The 20005-nt window shown below is 42.4% G+C and overlaps 1 protein-coding gene across 2 annotated transcripts; it reads right to left on the bottom strand.

The window, feature by feature from the left end:
- Positions 1-1174: 1174 nt before the first annotated feature.
- Positions 1175-19685, bottom strand: LOC106573926 (mitotic interactor and substrate of PLK1). Of its 2 annotated transcripts, XM_014149388.2 has the most exons (6): positions 19487-19685; positions 16366-16531; positions 3298-5740; positions 2384-2646; positions 2070-2108; positions 1175-1957 (listed from the first exon to the last, which is right to left on the bottom strand). In XM_014149388.2, exons 2-6 carry the CDS (start codon positions 16423-16425, stop codon positions 1868-1870), a joined length of 2895 nt encoding a protein of 964 aa, XP_014004863.1. In that variant the 5' UTR covers positions 16426-16531; positions 19487-19685; the 3' UTR covers positions 1175-1867. The 2 variants fall into 2 exon arrangements, with proteins under 2 accessions (XP_014004863.1, XP_045553260.1); XM_045697304.1 differs by lacking the exons at positions 16366-16531; positions 19487-19685 and adding an exon at positions 14172-14471.
- Positions 19686-20005: the final 320 nt, after the last annotated feature.

Raw genomic sequence — 20005 nt, 5'->3', positions numbered from 1 at the left:
ATCGGCATCTACCTTTTAAAAGCTGCATTGTCGATCGACCATATATGGTAGGATTGAATCCCGGCTGGAATGAGAAACTCAATTATTGGCCGTGTTCAAGAGCATCAAAACCGTGATTTATCATAGCTAAATTATGACTGACTGATAATAAAAAAAAATATGTTGAGTAGTTATTTATGATGCAAGGTGATTTGTAGATCCGTTAGACTTGACTCGCTTTTAAAATCGACTGCATTCTTTCCTCAATTCCTTGTGTCCTCTTTCTCAAACAAATTAGAGGGGAAGGTCATGGGGAGGGGGTTTGGATCTTTTCATCCATTGTGGTTTGTGTGGGGCCTAGCAGTTCCCTATACTGCAACAGCTTTAGGGTACAGGCACACTGATGCATGAATGCAGGTGAAATTGGGATACATCATTGTCCTTCAAACCCATGAAATACAACTCATCTCTACTTTTTTCAGACGAGATGTATTCCTACAATTGGACTATCATGTTATTGCAAAGTTTATATGGGGATAAAATATGTTTTAACTTTACAGCTACACTCCCAAATCCCCTATAAGCAGTTCAATTGTCTACCCAGCTGATGGCGATGTTTTACTCCATTTGATAGTTTGAGATTCACTATCGTTTGACCAACTTCTACATTGCATCCGATTTGACATCACCGCTTGTATAAGTAGTGGATCCCACCATTGCCACCAAATGTAGCAGTTGAATCTCTTATGAGATCTACATTACCTGGGCTATTTTCAGCAGTATCTCTTACAATAGTCTATATAAAAAGCATATCTTGTCATGTTGCAAACAGTCAGGTTTAGTGTGATTAAACTTGTTTGTCATTTACGGTAGCCGACTGGTAAGCAAGGAATCTTTCTAACTGTACATATCTCACAAGGGCTCGATTCAATCCATGTCACGGAAGATGGCACAATTAAAATGTAAAGGTACCGTCATTTCCGATTGAGCCGACATATGCAGCATTTACTGTGAATGCAATTGACTGCGCTAACGTTGCCTTTTCAATTTCAATCACGCTATACTGCAGAATTTCCGTGATACGGATTGAGTCGAGCCCTAAGAAAGGCAATAAGGACCTGACCGGTTTAGGTAAGAAGTTTTACACTCATTTCTGCTGTCAAAGCACATTCAAGTCAAATTAAGAACACAAACATCTGCTGTAGCTCTTTATTATATTAATTATCAGACAAATGTCAACATTTCTAGAAGACGGTACTGCAAGTGCTTCAGTGGATTGAATATTGGTTTGGAAATTTGAACCATTCTAAATACATCATGGATATCTAATGGTTTCTTGCTTGTTTTTGATTTGCAAAGCACAACTGACAAGACAAAAATAGCTCCGTCATTTATTTTCTATGCAGTCATTTGAAGGCGGATAGGCCTAATCAAAGTTGCCTAGCAGCCAGTGACTGCCAGACTTAAAAATAACTCATACGCTAATGATTCGGGTCTGCAACCTGACCGTAGCCGTTTCATCCCAAAACAAGGCAGTGCATTCATAGCAGGCACACAACTCCTCTTAAATTCCCTTCTGTTTGCAATCCACCTCCGATGACATTTAAAACTTGTCCTGTCCTTATTGTATATTTTTTTCAGTTCACTTGTCTTTTTTCTTTTAAATCGTGGAAGGTCACCTGCTCTAGTAGGTGGCTGATGTTGATGGACGAGGAGTTTATCACAAAGTGGACCAATCAATATGTCCAGCAGGTTTGGTAGTGTGTAGTCAGAGTATATTCATATGTGCTGAGATGGGACAACAACTTCCCTAAGATGACTGTGTTTTTCATCTCTTCTCCTTTCTGCTCTCTCTCACCATGCCCTCCAGGGGAGAGGACTGGTGGACTCATTGGCAGTCCTCGTTGGTGTAGTCACCAGCCTCCCAGCGCAGTGCCCGCTTGTTTTTGTGCCTGGTGATGCGGGTGGCCTCCAAGACCTGAAATGGAAGAAATAGCAGAAATGTCATATTGGACCTGTGCTAAAGGTCCTTCTCTGAGACAAATGACCAATGATTAAACGCACATCAACAGAGAGGAGCAACCACTTACCTCATTATTCACATCATCAATGCACTGAATTCCTGCATACTGCAGGAAACACAAAATACATTTTCCAAATTAGCAACCAGCTATCATTGTTGTATATAAAACCTATGAGTTGAGAAATCTCACAAGATGTACTCGGTTTCTCCATCACTATCTGTATGCTTTTTTTTGTAGGCGTATTGCATTGCTGTATTTTTTTCTAAACTGTGTGCCTAAATGTTTTTGTCTTATGTGTGTCTATAATGAATGTTCAATGTGTCTAAAGATAGCAACAACCCCCCCCCCCCCTTGTCCAACTACAGTCTTTTCTCACTTACAGCGTTCTCTTCCAGCTTCAGTTTGACTCTCCTCTCCTCAAAATCCTCTAGCAGTGTCTCGGTCAGGCCCTTTTGCGTGGGTGTCCCAGGGGAGCCACCTGTCTCTGCCCATGGGCTGGCAGGCAACATGGGGAAAACCCTGCTAACCACGGGGGAGGTGGGCCTTGGACAGCCCCATGGCTGGGCGGTCACTATGGAAAAGGAGGGAAGTCGGGGAGTGGGACGAATGGAAGGGGAAAAGGGAGCTGCGCTGTCAGTTTTATCTGGAGGGGAGGGGATAATGAAAGAAACAGAGTTAACACATGTTTGTAATTATGTTATTAATGATAGAGTACATTTGAAATGTAAATTGAATGTAACATGAAACTCAGGGGCGCAACTTTGGTCCCCAGAGAAAGTTGCTCCCCTGATGAAACTACATAATGATAATTGTATTTTTACCATTGTACACCTGTCTGACTCCCTATGAAAATAGACACTGGTAGGCTAAACATTTTAGATTATCTTGCCATAATGTGAGTGACTGTACAGTGATCTTAACCACTAAATGTCAGTGCATTAACTCTAAAGAAAAGCACCAAAATCCCAACTGGAGAAACTATTCAACAACCTCACGGCGATCTGTTTTGCTCCGTGTTAATGGTTAATCATGGCTGGTAACACAGCTTTGGTTCCTCTCCCCATATATGACCAAAGTTCAGGTTCTAATTAAGCTTGTCATTTCCTCCAGTCTAAGAAAGCCATCAGTAAACAAGACTTTGTAATGCAACATCCACTCTGCATGCATCAACGTCACTTAAATCAAGCCAAAAACATGTGTAAGATATTGCCATCATGAATTATTCCTGTGTTACATTGTCTTGTAACTTTATGTAATTGTATAGATTTGTCTATGGATTAATGTACCATCCTACCTAGCATTGATACTGGAGTGATAAAGGAATAGGGCCGTCTGGTCAAACTTGTCTGCTCTACAAGAAGTGAAGGGCTCTCATGGAAGACAGAGTCTTCCTGTTCCACAATGACCCTTTGCAGGCTTTGCGATTGATATGTGTCTTTAGCGTCTCGTCCTACACAGTCCAGGTTTCCTTCCATAGAGGCGGACAGGCCACAGGATTCCCGGAGTTCCCGGTGCTCCTGCTCGCGTTTTAGATCCTGCTCAATCTCCTTCTGGATAACATCTGGAGTGTTTGCTCTTTGAGGTCGCAGGCCACCAGAATTCAGGTGCGCCCTCCAGGTTTGAAAAAGCTTATCATTCGGCTCAGACCCCTGAACTGCAGAAGCAGTGGGTGTAGGGGAGGACGGAGAGTACGAAAAGGAGGCTTCTTTAGCTGAGGAGCTTTTGGCTGGAACTGGCTCCTTTCTTCGCACTAACCACGATGGGTCATTTACTATTTCGCTAGTACTTGTCGTCTTCACCACTATTGTGACTTTAGAGCTTGCCGCCTTTGTGGTCTCATGGCCTTTCAATGTAACACTCTCCTCTGGGAGGCTACTTGGCAGTACTCCGGTGAGGTCTTGGGAATCTGAACCCCAGCCTTTGCTGGTGGTATTGATGCTTGGAGTGGTGTTCATGCGGCTGATGTACAACTCCGTCTCTTCTGAGTGCCGGTGAGGGAAGCAAGTGGAAGGGAAGCCTTCCCTATCTGAGCTGCTACTCCTCACAATGACCCCGGGTGAAGACCAAGCCCTTTTCCTCTTCTCTTTGGCTCCAGGTTGGTCTGGCAGCTCAAAGATCTTCTTCCTATCCTCCAGTTCCTGCGGAGTTCCCCTGTCGTACAGACTTGGGACTCTCCCCTGGTGCATCAGGTCCACTTCCCTCTGGCTGTCCTTTTCGATCTCGCGCTGGATGAAGAAGCTCACCCGATTCTTCTCTTTGGCCTTGACAGGTGTCAGTGGTGGTGCAGGCTGGGAGAGCAGAGACTTGGTCTTGATCTCCACCATCTCCTGGACATCGGTGTGCTTAATGCCCCGCAATTTCCGAAGGCTCTCCTCTCTCTCCTGAGTGATACGAATCTCCCTCTCAATGGGCGTCTCTCTGTGACCATTTACCGATTGGGTGGCCTTGCTTTCTGGTTGAGAGTTGTCATTGGATATGCTTACATGACTTATGTAGCCAATACTGGGGTCCCCCCATAGATCCTCCTGTCCAGAGTCAAGGTCATAAAGCAGACTACCCTGGCTCTTGGTTACCTTCTCCTCTGTGCGGTACACTGTCACTTTTCCGCCAGTGACTTCCCCTTCATCCTGCTGTTTCACTGGGGTCGGACTTTGGTTCAACCGTACTGTAGAGTGGTCTTTTTTCGCACTCTTTGGGGATAGCAAACTGTCTTCTGACTGCCACCGTCTTCCTTGTGGTTTTAGAGAGCTGGGACTCTTCAGAAAGGGGTTGAGCCTGGACTGTTCCATCTTTAGGAACTGCTCTCGCGCTGCGCTGAAGTTGATCTGCTCATTGTCAATGGTACCAGCCTCGGCTGCTGGTGTGGGCTCAGATTTACTACTGGTTGGACCATAGCACAAGCTGAACCCTTCCAGAAGCTTGTTGGGTGACAAGCTCAGCGCACTCCACTGCTCCCTGTAGGTGGCAGTTTTTGGGGGGGCATGACCATGCATGATCTCCTTCCTAAGTTTCTTCTCCTCTTCCTCTGCCTTCAATTGGGCACCATTGTCTGTGTCCACCTGGTAGCGGGAGTCCTTGTCCTCCTTGAACAGACTCCCTGGCTTCTTCCCACCAACATACGTCTGCAGTTTGAAGCTGCGCTCCTCTTTCAGGGTGGCTTGCCTTTCCGGGGACACCATCCAGGCTTCATTCAGCTCTGCCTCGGGGCTTGCAGGATTGTCCACGAATGAGTAGAAGCCGCAGTAGGAGCCCGTGCTGCTGGGACTCCTAGGGCTGCTGGAGCTGCTGGCTTGCCAGTCTTCGCTGGTGATGCCGCAGTTTTCCTCCGACACCGCCACCTGCCTGGCCTGCACCACCACGTCCCGGGACGACACCTCTTTTTGCTGGGAAGATACGACGACCGTAGACCGGGTGTGGTTTACTGAGATGCTGTCGAAACTGAAAGCAGAAGAGTTTCCATTCCTGTTGTAGGTCCAGCTCCGGTCCAGGCTGAAAGGCTCGTCCGTGGTGGGGCTGAGCATGGTGCGAAGATCTGTTGCCTGCTCCAATTTGGGTGACATGGGCTGCAGCAGCCACTTTCTGGGTATGCTGTCCGTGGTTCCTTGGGTTGTGGTGTCTTCCTGTGTAGACAGTGAGATTTCTGAGGCAGTAAGCAGGAGAGCGTGGCACCCTATCAGGTCTCCCTCTTTCTGGGTCAACACATCCTGGTAATCATCAGATGCAGCAACTGAGAGTCTCTGAAACCAATAGAAGAAATAAGGAAATGGATCAAAACAGTTGAATAGTCAACAAGAAACTGTATCCTGTCAGTATCAACCAATTAAACAGGGCTACCTCTGTCCTGATAGTTCTAACAATTAAACATAAAGACATCTTAAAGATTTTTTTTTGAATAGCTACGTTTTTGCATACAGCGACAATGGCTGTCATTCCCACTTCCCAGATATCTACAGAATACAGATTGTGACACCAAAATGAAATGACTTGCATAGCACTTTTCAGGGTTTTATAGTTCACAGGAATCTGTTTAAAGGGGCAATAAAAACTTGTGTAAGAGAGGATGGCGTGAGATTTGCTGTGGAATGCCACTATCATTGTCAACATTTATAGCTTAAATGCAATGCCTACTACCTCATGAGAGTGAGACACCACCTTTACAGTAAACCTAGCTGATAAGGAGAGAGGTCATGAAATGAGAACTCCTTATTATGTTCAAACTGGTACAATTTAGAGCAATCCAATGTGTGAGATGGTCTCAAATATACAGATTTTTGTGTTTGTCAAGAAGGTAAGAAATATTAAGTTGGTAACAAAAATCTGACCTGACTGCAGTCTTAAGTGAATTTAAATTGATCAATGAAACCAGAGTCAGGTAATGAATCTGTATTAACCTCAGGGGTTTTCAGCGTGAATCGAGAAGTCAATGTTGAAATTTCCCATGCATTTTACAGCACACCTGCAAAACATGTGACATCATCCAATACCAATTTTTTTCCTAGCATGGCAACCCTCAAAGAATGCATGGGAATTTCATATGAGGTTCAATCATCTCAGTCAAACCTCTTATCTATTTTTGTGAACTTTGGAGTTTCTGTATGGAAGATTAGCAGATCTATTGCTGTGATGTGAAGATCTATAAAACCATTCTGCTACAGTCTTTGCCTAAACTTAATCAGATATTTATACTTTTGATGTTAGTCGAAATTTTATATTACTTTTTACTTGGTTTCAGGAAACCACAGTCAGGTCATATATGCACTCAATGGTGAATGCAACACAAATGCAAATTATGATTAAACTTAAACTAAAAAAGGCTGTCTCAAAAAGCTATTTTTAATTTCTTCAAGCAATGGTTTAATCTGAATTTGCAGCCATCTATATGGTGTACCTAGAGTGTTAGGCTCCAATTCTCTTTCAAATTGCCTAGTTAGTCAGAGGATATGAAGACGCCTGATGAGGGAATGAGAGCGGGATGTGTTCACCCCTTTCTCACACAACTCATCTGGAGGTGGGAGTACTGGTACAAGAGCAGGATATTAGAGACTCTCGGGGAATGAAAACGGATACCTTCTTCCTTTAACAGCTGTAGAAAAATACTCACTACACTGGATGCTGGATGCAATGGTCGGTTGAATTGTCAATTTAATGTCACACACTTTTGGCACTATGGCATAGCATACCATGCTGACTGATATTCAAGCATGTTGGCTAATGAGTAAAATCTATAACCCCTGGAAACTTCCACTCCGTTCAAAATTCTGTCATTAATAGACATAGACAGAAATATCCTGCATTTCACTATTCTCATCAGGGGCAGACTGGTCATCTGGCATTATTTTTATTTATTAAAAAAATATATATTTCACCTTTATTTAACCAGGGAGGCCAGTTGAGAACAAGTTATCATTTACAACTGCAACCTGGCCAAGATAAAGCAAAGCAGTGCGACAAAAACAACAGAGTTACACATGGGGTAAACAAACGTACAGTCAATAACACAATAGACAAACCTGCAGGTAAGGCAATAAATAGGCCAATAGTGGCAAAGTAATTGCAATTTACACTGGAGTGATATGTGCAGATGAGGATGTGCAAGTAGAAATACTGGTGTGCAAAAGAGCAGAAAAACAAATATGGGGATGAGGTAGGTAGTTGGTTGGATGGGCTATTTACAGATGGGCTGTGATCAGTAAGCTGCTCTGACAGCTGACACTTAAAGTTAGTGAGGGAGATATACGTTTCCAACTTCAGTGATTTTTGCAATTCGTTTCAGTCATAGTCAGCAGAGAACTAGAAGGAAAGGCGGTCCAAGGAGGTGTTGGCATTGGGGATGACCAGTGAAATATACCTGCTGGAGCGTGTGTTACGGTTGGGTGTTGCTAAGGTGACCAGTGAGCTGAGAAGGTGGAGCTTTACCTAGCAAAGACTTATGTGAAAATTATTATGACTTATGTGAAAATGCCCGATAGGCCACTAAGTTACAATTGGACCAGCCCATCTGTCTTGTTTTTTTTCTTTGCAAAATGATAATTATCTGGCTAATAATAAATTGGCCTTTCAGGAGTAAACCAAGTCCAAACCTTCACTGAGATTCCAAGACTTTTGGCTCAATCCAGAATACGTTCTTCAGCAAATATACGGCCATTTTGAATTTTAAAATAACTTTATGGGTACATCAGACCGTCTAAAAAGTACAGAGATACGTTTGTGAGAGATGGTAACTGCTAAGATAACGCACTGACAAGCAGTTTCATATTTAGGTTATGTACTGTCCCAAGAGTTCTAAGGCAGCCTAAAGTGTGTGTGTGTGTGTGTGTGTGTGTGTGCCTGTGTGTAACAGTGGACTGTGTACCCCTGATAAGCTCTTTTTAGTGATACTTCCTGGAATCGGCTCCTCTGTCCTTTGCTCATTGGTTGAGAGAGGAGAGGAGCGATCTGTGGGGGACGAGATACACAAGTCTCCTTGCCCCCCCACTAATGTATTACCTCACATGGGTACGTCTGTGTGTATGTTTTACTATACTGTACTTGTGAGTACCAGAAGTCATCACAAGAATAGTAAACCAACAAAAATTCTGAGAAGTGAGGACATTTTGCCGGTCGTCATTTGTAAAAAAGCTATTTTAGAGTTAGAATTAGGTTTAGGGGTTAGGGTTAGGCGTTAAGGTTAGGGTTAGGAGTTAAGGTTAGGTTTGGGGTTAAGGTTATGGTTTAGGGCTAGGGGTTAGGGAAAATAGGTTTTTGAATGGGAATCAATTGTTGGTCCCCAAAAAGTTCTCAGAAGTACAGTTAGACATACAGTGCCTTCAGAATGTATTCACACCTCTTGACTTTTTCCACATTTTGTCATGTTACAGCCTGAATATGAAATGGATTAAATGTATATTTTTTTTGTCAATGGCCTACACACCATACCACATAATGTCAAAGTGGAATTATGTTTTTTGAAATTTTTACAAATTAATAAAAATGAAAAGCTGAAATGTCTTGAGTCAGTAAGAATTGAACCGCTTTGTTACGACAAGCCTAAATAAGTTCAGGTCATATAATAAGTTGCATGGACTATTAATTACACTTTGGATGGTGTATAAATACACCAACACACTACAAACATACAGACGTCCTTCCTAATTCAGTTGCTGGAGATTTCACCATGAGGCCAATGGTCACTTTAAAACAGTTACTGCTACTCTGTTTATTATCCATGCATTGTCACTTTACCTCTACCTACATGTTCATATTACCTCAATTACCTCGACTAACCTGTGCCCCCGCACATTGACTCTGTACCGGTACCCCTTATATATAGCCTCGCTACTGTTATTTTATTGTTGCTCATTAATTATTTGTTATTTATCCATTTTTTTCTTTTATTTACTTTTTACTTCAGTTTAAAAAAGTAAATACTTAACATATTTTTCTTATAACTGCATTGTTGGTTAAGGGGTTATAAGTAAGCAATTCACTGTAAGATCCACTACAATTTGATTTAATCTGCAAATAAGGAAACCTGCACAAAATAAAAATATTCCAAAACATGCATCCTGTTTGCAACAAGGCACTAAAGTAATACTGCAAAAAAATTGCTAAGCAATTAATTTTTTGTCCTGAATACAAAGTGTTATGTTTGGGGCAAATCTAATACAACACACTACTGAGTACCACTCTCCATATTTTCAAGCATAGTGGTGACTGCATCATGTTATGGGCAATGTTCCTTAAATTTTTGGGGGGCACTGAGCAAATTTCTGGTCTGCTAAGCGCAAATTTGAACATTGTGACAATTCTGTGCAACTTCCGGCACGTGTACCCACTTTAAGTTACAGTTTTAACAGTGGCCAAGTAGGCTGCTGTGGCTATTTGGTCCTTATGTAGGCCTACAAGAGTGGCATACCATAAAAGACAATGGAGAAAAATGCATCCCATATATTTTAACATAGAAATAGCTGTTCTGTCAGCAGCAGCAAATGTATGGTGTTCAATGTAGGCCTACATTCCATAAGACTTTTGAAAAAAACTTTCAGGGCTTGACATTAACCTGTTTATCCACTTGTCCTTCTGACAAGGAGGTGACAACATTTTTTATGTTGTTTGATGTAAGAAGCCACTTAAAAAAAAAATGTAATGTATTATTATTCCCATACCATTATTCGAGAGAAACAGACTAATTATGTTACCCTCTGCCTATTGGCTACTTAGTTTATTCAATACATCTCAAAATACAACACTTTAAGACGTAAAAAAGCCCTTTACCTGACTTGCTTTTCAAAGATGGCTAGAAATGCAGACATTTTGTGCCCTTGTAGAAAGCAACCACCCTCATTGTTGACTAGAAATGAGCTAAAACGGGGCTAATAACTCACTAACTAGCAAAGAATATGATCAAAGGTGGCTACATGCAGCTCTAGTTTTGACACCAAAACAAGTACATCTACATGCGACCACTCATGCTATTAACACAGAACATTTCAGTGAATGGAACAGATCTATATATGGCCATGGCTATTTGCATATAGGTCTACTGCAGCTCTGATTGGTTATTTTGCACCGGTCTGTGTAGAGTATGGGTTGAGTCATTCCTGTCAATGCAAATAGAATCCTACTCTCTTGCACAATTAATTTTGCATACTAAGTCTCTTACATAGTTAATTTTGTTTCGGTATGTTACATTGGCTAATATTGCGTTGATTTGAGCACAGTAGAGCGAAACATTGATAGTGTTAATTAAAGGGGAAAACTCTAGAAAGTTGAGTGAAGTTCAATCTCTTGCTTCTCTGAGCGGGCTGATATTTCTTCTGCACAACAGTCTGAAGGGAGCTGCCGGCCAGTGCATGTGCGCAGCTTAGAGTGAACGTTGGTTATGGGTATTCTTGTAATCGTTAAGGACTGAGGAGTTTTTGGGGATAAAAAATAAACAGAATGGAGCTAAGCACAGGCAAAACCCTACATGAAGACCTGGTTCAGTCTGCTTTCCACCAGACACTGGGAGATTAATTCACCTTTCAGCAGGACAATAACCTAAAACACAAGGCCAAATATACACTGGAGTTGCTACCAAAATGACACCTGAGTGGTCTAGTTACAGTTTAGTCTTAAATTGGCTTGAAAATCTATGGCAAGACTTGCAAGTTGTTGTTTTGCATTAACCAATCTGACAGAGCTTGAAGAATGTTTAATAGAATAATGTGCAAATATTGTACAATCCAGGTGTGCAAAACTCTTAGAGACTTACACAGAAAGACTCACCGCTGTAATCGCTGCCAAAGGTGATTCTAATGTATTGACTCAGGGGTGTGAATACTTATGTATATTAGATATTTCTGTATTTCATTTTCAATAAATTGTTTACATGTTTTCACTTTGTCATTATGGGGTATTGTTTGTAGATAGGTGAGAATCTATTTAATACATTTTGAATTCAGACTGTAACACAACAAAATGTGGAATAAGTCAAGGGGTATGAATACTTTCTGAAGGCATTGTAGCTGTGTGTGTGTGTGTGTGTGTGTGTGTGTGTGTGTGTGTGTGTGTGTGTGTGTGTGTGTGTGTGTGTGTGTGTGTGTGTGTGTGTGTGTGTGTGTGTGTGTGTGCGCGCGCACACAAACTTACATTAGTCCCTGTCAACAAATTACCCTATTGTGACATGGATTAGCTAAGGCCAAAGTCAAGTTGTAAAGACTCAAGATAATACAAGTAGAAAATAGGGCAATGAAGATTTCGCCACAGATTCATCCCTATTATAACCTTTAGACTTATTCAATTCTAATACATTTACTCATTGACTGTCCAAAAGAAATACAGAAATACATGTTGTCCTACCCTGCAGCTTACCAGTGGTGTGTATTCATGGATGCCAAGGGAAGTCAGGCTTCCCCAAAAAACAGAAAGAAAAAAAATGTATATGTGTTTTATAATTTTCCTTCAATTCGCAAGAGGCTGAATGTATCTCACAGGAGAAAGAATCCGAGCGAGCGAAACAGCGCCCCTCTGTATCTCTACGTGTTGGCCATCTATCTGATGCTGTCTGGTCCAAAAGAGTATGACAGGCAAGGGAAGCCCGCAAGCATCTGGTCTCCCTTAAACAAAAAAAGTATAAAAAATGTGCCTACCAGCGTTGAGCTAAACTGAGCAAGCTCAACTGTGAATGGTCCTGGCTCACCAAAAAAAAAAAAAAAATGTCAAGGGAACGCAGTGATGGAAAAAGTACTCAATTGTCATACTTGAATAAAAAAAAGATACCTCAATAGGAAATGACTAAAGTAAAAGTGAAAGTCACCCAGTAAAATGTTATTTGAGTAAAAGTCTAAATGTATTTGGTTTTAAATATACTTAAGTATCAAAAGTAAATGTAATTTCTAAAATATACTTAAGTATCAAAAGTAAAAGTGTAAATCATTTCGCATACCATATATTAAGCAAACCAGACGGCACGATTTTCTTGTTTTTTAAATGTACGGATAGTCAGGGGCACACTCCAACATTCAGACATAATTTACGAACTAAGCGTTTGTGTTTAGTGAATCCGCCAGATCAGGTAGTACTGTAGGGATGAACAGGGATGTTCTCTTGATAAGTGCGTGAAACGAAACTGGGAAACTGTATGGAGTAAAAAGTACATTATTCTCTTTAGAAATGTAGTGAAGTAAAAGTAAAAGTTGAAAGTACTTTTACTTAATTACTTTACACCACTGAAGGGAAGCCAGCTTGGATTTGGCATCACTCCTATCAAATTCCATTGAGAGCATACATCATTGACAGAAAAACTTGAATTGTTGTATCTCGTTGTGTTGTTGTCCTCTGCTGGCTAGCTAGCCAGTTAGCTAAAATAGGCCCTTTCCTAAATTAGCCATGGATGGAGATACGGATTTGCACTTGTGCTTTTACTTAATTCTCTGATCCAACCATTAATTCATACATTGTTGTGCACCTGGCCTGAGAGGATGGAAGTTAAATATGTAGCTAGATGTAGAAGGCTAATGTTAACTAGCTAACTTTGCCAATGAATAGAAGTTAGGCTAGCGAGCAAGCATTTTAGCCAGGTAGCCTAGGACAGCAAAAAATAAAAGCGCTTACTGTATGACAGAGTGATAGACCGCTTCGTCAACAAGCACACAGAAATCAGAACCATTGACAGCCACATCATATTAGCTTACGTTGATTGGACTACATTTTTTGGGGTATCTTTTAGTTGTCACTGTATTAGACTAAGCAGAGGTGATTTGATAATGTTAAAATGTTGAAGTTGAAATGGTGCTGGAATAATGGAGGCAGCTCCTGTTTTCTTTGCGACTTACGGTAACTCTCTGTGGTTCTAAATCAATAGTTGTTTAGTGGTCCGAAAATGTCGGAAACATTAACTTGCTTGACCATGCTGTAGGTCATGTCTGTTACTGTACATACAATATGCTTTCTGGACTTCACTGGACAGAGGGTACTGTCCGGTTTTGTGATAAAACGAAGGTGTGGTTGAATTTATTCTGCCACTGTGTCTTCTTGTTGTCTCGGCCTTTAGGCCTATATATCACGGTCAGAAGGCATATGAATTAACAGGTTATAGAGCAAACAACACAATTATCACAACACATAGGTCATTTTACCCACTCACTGCTACTGCAGCTTATGTCTATTGACCATGCAGATGTCAAACCAGTTAATATGTCTTGGAAGGACATCCATGCTAACTTCTCATTAAAGCTCTAGTATTCAAAAAACATTTTGGAAAGGAACAATGTACTGGAGTGCTCCTATCAATATAGGTTGTGTCGCTACAGAGACAGGGGCATACAAGGTGCCACCACAATAAAAGTGTATAGAAAAATACAAATATAGGATCTTAATTTGAGCCAGTTTGCTACAGCAGGAAAATAATCCTGCAACAACAGGAAATGTGAATAATCATGTGGATTATAATTAATGGACATTTTTGGTAGGGGTTGATACATTTTTCATAAGGAAAAATCAAGTCTGAAAACTTCAGAAGCCTTTTAAAACCTCAGATATACTAAGTTTAAAATGTCCTGTATTGAAGGCAAGTTCTCCTGCAACAGGGTGATCAAATTAACATCCTACATCTGTAATGTAAGTAGCGATAATGCTGTTGAAATACATTGAATTTGACCTGAAAACTGTACAGTACATAATTTTAGAAAAATAAGTAATGAATCCTACCTTAAGCGGTATACAGCGAACAAGACAAACAGTTTTTCTTCTCTGTCTGATGTCTCGTCTCCCACTTTCTATCTCTCTCTCTCTCTCTCTCTCTATATATATATATATATATATATATATTACGGTCTCTTGAGCACCTTACAGCACAGGCAAAGTTCAGCCAATGTCATGTAAACTACTGGAGTCCCACCCTCTCACAGAACAGGGAAAAGTACATGAGACTGACAGACCGCTACATCAACAACTGGAGGTAGGAGAGAAACCTTTAAACCTCTCCAAGGCCAATCATAAATCAAGATAACCGAGATCCCTCTTAGTATAAACAATTGGGCCATAAAGAACATAGACTATTTCAATGTGTACTAAAACAAAGTAACGTAGGGGCTCCATTCAATCTCTATCGCTGAAGCGTTACAGATAGCGCGTTAGATATGTAAAGGTCATTTCCTATTGATCAGGCATCTGGGGCATTTACCATAACTGCAGTCTCCGCTAACGCATAAGGATGCAATAGAGCCCCTAGAGTGGTTTAAGAGAAGCAACTATAACCTCCTGTAGTCTCCGTAACTCCTGGAGAGCTGCTGGGTGTGCAGGCTTTTGTTCCATCCCAGCACCAACACATCTGAATAAATGACCTGTGGTTCAAACTAAAGACCATGATTAGTTGATCATTTGAAACAGGTGAATTAGTGCTGGACTGAAACAAAAGCCTGCTCACCCAGCAACTCTCAAGGACTGGAGTTGGAGAACCCTGACCAGAGGGAATGAGTAAGGTAATTTCCTGTTGAGTGCTTTCAAGTGCTTTCAACAGAAGCTTCTCCTTCCCTTCATGACCACTGGCATGACTTGATATGCGGTGTTATGAAACGTATCCATTCCCTTTAACTATCACCAGTCTCACAAGGTAGCAAGAACAGAAAAGAACACAGTTTACAAATACTGAGGCATCATCATTATCAGTCTTGCCTGTGAACTGTTACAGAGGCATCTTCCTTTTGGGGTTGAAGTTCACCTAAGAGGATGTCCCAGCCTTAGCTACAGTCCAGTGAAGAGCTTGAGTCATAGTGGCCTACGTGTTCTAAATGTTCATTACTTTTTTCAATCATTACCTAGGTTAAGGTGGAGCACCTCTCGCACCAGTCTGCTTCGTTTATGTTTTACAAGACATTTTAGCAATCAAGATGAAACTCTTGTCAAGAGACACTAACACTTCGACAAGGGCTGGACATGACATCAGGCAGGGCCAGGTCTGCAGTAGTTCAGAAAGCTTAAGGGAAAGAAACTTGTGATTGACTTGTAAGACAAAAAAAAGTACACCTTTTCAAATGTACCTTTCTATACCTCCATTCCACTTCTGATTGCTCTAGTTTTTTCGCCAGTTAAAGAAAATGTATTTAATGGTTTATGTGATTAAACCCAGCTAGTACAATAGATACTGATCAACTGTTTCTTATAACCACCTTCATTCAGCCATTGATCTGAACAACTAGAGAGGTGAGAGACATCCGCTAAATAATTCATTCACCTGACCAGTTCAGATAAATCAGTAATAAATCAGTGTTTATTGAGGAAATTAAACTACTTAAAAGTTTTAAGACACAGCCAAAATAAGATAACATTTTTGGGCCCAAGCCAAAGTAGGTAGTAGAGGACTTTCCATTTAGAATCAGATTCAGAGCAGTCTGGAGAAATGGGGATGTTCACACAGAATAGGTTTACTGCTCTCTAGTGGCTAGCATGTGCATGTACACTAATCATTACAGTATTTCAATCAACTTTATCACTCTGAATGAAGACCTTTAATATTGATCTCATTTTAGCTTACTAATGAAAATACATGTTTATATCCCTATGGCTGGACTTCTAGGAATCAAATGAGTGACAAATGTAACATGTGACAGATATTAAAGTGGGCACTATTGAGATGTATTTGTCCAAAATTGCTTTTTAATCAATGATGATCGGCGTAGTTTTTGCACAAGAGCATGGAAAACATGAGAAGAATCTAGGCTGTAATGGCGGTGGTACAAATCTCAGACAATGAAGATCCAAAACTGTTGATTGTTGGTAAATGAGGCAACATCTAGAATGATGTCAAGGCAAAACAAAATTGGTAGCCTACAATCAGGATTTTTTTTTGTTTCAACCACAACGGTCATTTTGTCTTTTGTGTTTGTGGTAAGGGTTGTCTTACCTTGGTCTCATGCTCCATGCTGTTACACAGCACCTGCCAAGGAGGGGTGTACTTGAACATCCTGCAGAGTGTATGTTACAGCGTGTTGATAAATGTGTTCGGCAGCTCTCTATGTAACAGGATCCAAGGCTAGGTGCAGGGGGCAATCAAGTTCAACTCAGGCCCTCTGAGAAGAGAGAGAGAGGAGACAGAACATTACATTTGAGGAGATTGAGGGCCTTCTTTTTTTTGTTTTTACTATAAAACATTCTTGATTAAACAAACATTTTGGTGAAACTGATGGTTACCTATTTGGTATTTTATTATTTCTTCATTTGGCAATTAAAAATGGACACGGTTGAAATCAAATGTATTTATAAAGCCCTTCTTACATCAGCATATTGAAAGGTTTCAATATCTTTGTTCACTTGGTATGTTTCTTCACCCAAACCTGTATTGCAGGCTAATATTTTTCAGCCACGATTACTGCAAACATTCACTGAACACACCTCACAACACTTATAGGGAAGGACATTTACCAAGCATATGACTGATGATTGGCTGAGAGAAATTGATGATAAAAAGATTGTGGGGGCTGTTTTGTCATACTTCAGCGCAGCTTTTGACATTATCGATCATAGTCTTCTGCTGAAATAACGTATGTGTTTTTGCTTTACGGCCCCTGCTATATTGTTGTCACGCTCATCGTAAGAATGAGGAGACCAAGGTGCAGCGTGCGTAGATTTCCACATGTTTAATAAAGGAAACTCACCAAAACAATACAGAACAAATGAAACGTGAAGTCATGGCATTCATAACCTGCACCTACACATAAACAAGATCCCACAACTCAAGGAGGGAAAAAGGGCTGCCTAAGTATGGTTCCCAATCAGAGACAACGATGGACAGCTGCCTCTGATTGAAAACCACACTCAGCCAAAACAAAGAAATAGAAAAACTAGATTGCCCACCCCACATCACACCCTGACCTAACCAAACTAGAGGAAAATAAACGTCTCTAAGGTCAGGGCGTGACAGTACCCCCCTCCCCTCCCAATGGTGCGGACTCCCGGCCGCAAACCTGAACCTATAGGGGAGGGTCCGGGTGGGCATCTATTCTTGGCGGTGGCTCTGGTTCGGGGCGTAGCCCCCACTCCGCCCGCTGATCCCCAACTCCGCCCGCTGATCCCCAACCTAATATCACACAGTCAAACTCTCAGTCATTTAGTAAGTTCACCATTCTACCATTCTCACTGTTAAACATCGCACAGTGTTCAACACAACGACTCTAAACTGCCGACCGCTGCTGAAGACTCTGGACTGCAGGCCGCCGCTGAAGACTCTGGGCTGCAGGCCGTCTCAGGAGGTTCCGGACTGTAGTCTGTCTCAGGAGGTTCCGGACTGTAGGCTGTCTCATGAGGTTCCGGACTGGGGACCGTCGCTACAGGCTCCATGCCATGGATCATCACTACAGGCTCCGCGCCATGGGTTATCACTGGAGGCTTTGTGCCATGGATCATCCCTACAGGCTCCGGGCCATGGATTATCACTGGAGGCTTCGTGCCATGGATCATCCCTAAAGGCTCCGGGCCATGGATCATCACTGGAGGCTTCGTGCCATGGATCATCACTGGAGGCTTCGGACCATGGATCATCACTGGAGGCTTCTTACGTGGAGCCGGAACAGGTCTCACTGGACTGGGGAGACGCACTAGAGACTGGGTGCGCAGAGCAGGCACAGGGTATACTGGGCTGTGGAGGCGCACTGGAGTTCTGGAGCTTAGGGCTGGCACAACCCATCCTGGCTGTACGCTTACTTTAGCCCGGCAAGGGCGGAGCGCTGGCACAGGACGAACTTGGCTGTGCAGGCGCACTGGCGACATAGTGCGTAGAACTGGCGCAGGATATCCTGGGCCCTGGAGGCGCACTGGAGGTCTGGAGCGTATGGCTGGCACAACCTGTCCTGGCTGGACACTTACTTTAGCCCGGGAAGTGCGGGGCGCGGGCACAGGACGAACTGAGCTGTGCAGGCGCACTGGCGACACCGTGCAAATCACCGCATAACACGGTGCCTGACCAGTCCTACTTTCCCCACGCTAAGCACGGGGAGTTGGCTCAGGTCTGAACCCTGGATTAGCCAAGTTGAGGTGACTTAACTGCTTGGAGTAACCCTGGATTGTAAACTGTCAACAGTAGCTAAGATGGGGGAGAAGTCTGTCCATAATAAGCACTGCTCTGCCTTCTTAACAACATTATCAACAAGGCAGGTCCTACAGGCCCTAGCTTTGTTTCACCTGGACTACTGTCCGGTCGTGTGCTCAGGTGCCACAAAGAGGGACTTAGGAAAATTACAATTGGCTCAGAACAGGACAGCACGGCTGGCCCTTAAAAGTACACGGGGAGCTAATATGAATGATATGCATGTCAATATCTCATGGCTCAAAGTGGAAGAGAGATTGACTTCATCACTACTTGTTTTTGTTAAAAGTGTTGACAAGCTGAATGTACCGAGCTGTCTGCTTGAACTACTGGCACACAGCTCAGACACCCATGCATACCCCACAAGACATGCCACCAGAGGTCTCTTCACAATCAGAACAGACTATGGGAGGCGCCCAGTACTACATAGAGCTATGACTACATGGAACTTTATTTCACATCAGGTAACTGATGCAAGCAGTAGAATCAGATTTAAAAAACAGGTAAAAATACACCTTATGGAACAGCAGGGACAGTGAAGAGACACACACAAAGGTACAGACACACTCATACGCACACAAGCGCAAGCACACACACTCTACATACACGTACATTGTAATATTGTTGTATGGTGGTATTGTACATTTTATATTGTAGATATGTAGTGGTGTAATAATTTTATATGATATACTGTTTTATCTTTCGTTTTATAATGATGTAAGTGCCTTAATGTGTTTGGACCCCAGGAAGAGTAGCTGCTGCTTTGGTAGCAGCCAATGGGGATCCCTAATTAATACAAATACAAAAAGTCCCCAATTTTCTAAATGAAAATTCAATAAAGAATTCTACATAGATGTAGAATAATTCTCTCCTTACATTATATGATTGTAAGGAGAATAGTTCCATTCCATACCTCAGTAATCCCCCCCATTCTGTAACTCACCTCCTGGTTCTAGACCTCCCCTCCTAGACCTCTGGGTTCTCCAACAGGTGTTCTTCATTCCACCCCCGGCTCCTCTCAGGCAGATAATCTAGTACCGTCTGGATCTGTGTCTCCCTCGGAGCCTCCAGTGTGTCAAGCCTAAGAGCTGGATCTTCCGGGCTCCACTGGTGTTTTGGTCCTGGGTTTGGCCCTGAACAAACCCCTCCCTGTAACCCCCCTCACCCCCTAAGGTCCTCCCACCCACACAGTATCTGTCACTCGCCCCCCTCCATCAACCCCCCTCAACCCCTGTCCATCAAAGCTGCTAGTGCAGAAGAATTGACCAGTTGTGGTGGGGGAGGGGTGGCGTGACTGCTCCATTCTTTTTTCCAGCAGCTGCCATGTGTGTTGCTGATAATTGCGTTGGAATGCTGCTGACCATCAAAAAGCGCCAAACAAAAGAGGAGCATTCCGCGCGCGCGCACACGCACACACACACACACACACACACACACACACACACACACACACACACACACA

The sequence above is a fragment of the Salmo salar genome, chromosome ssa16, assembly GCF_905237065.1.
Source record: "Salmo salar chromosome ssa16, Ssal_v3.1, whole genome shotgun sequence".
Lineage (NCBI taxonomy): Eukaryota > Metazoa > Chordata > Actinopteri > Salmoniformes > Salmonidae > Salmo > Salmo salar.
This window is presented reverse-complemented; position numbering and strand designations above follow the sequence as displayed.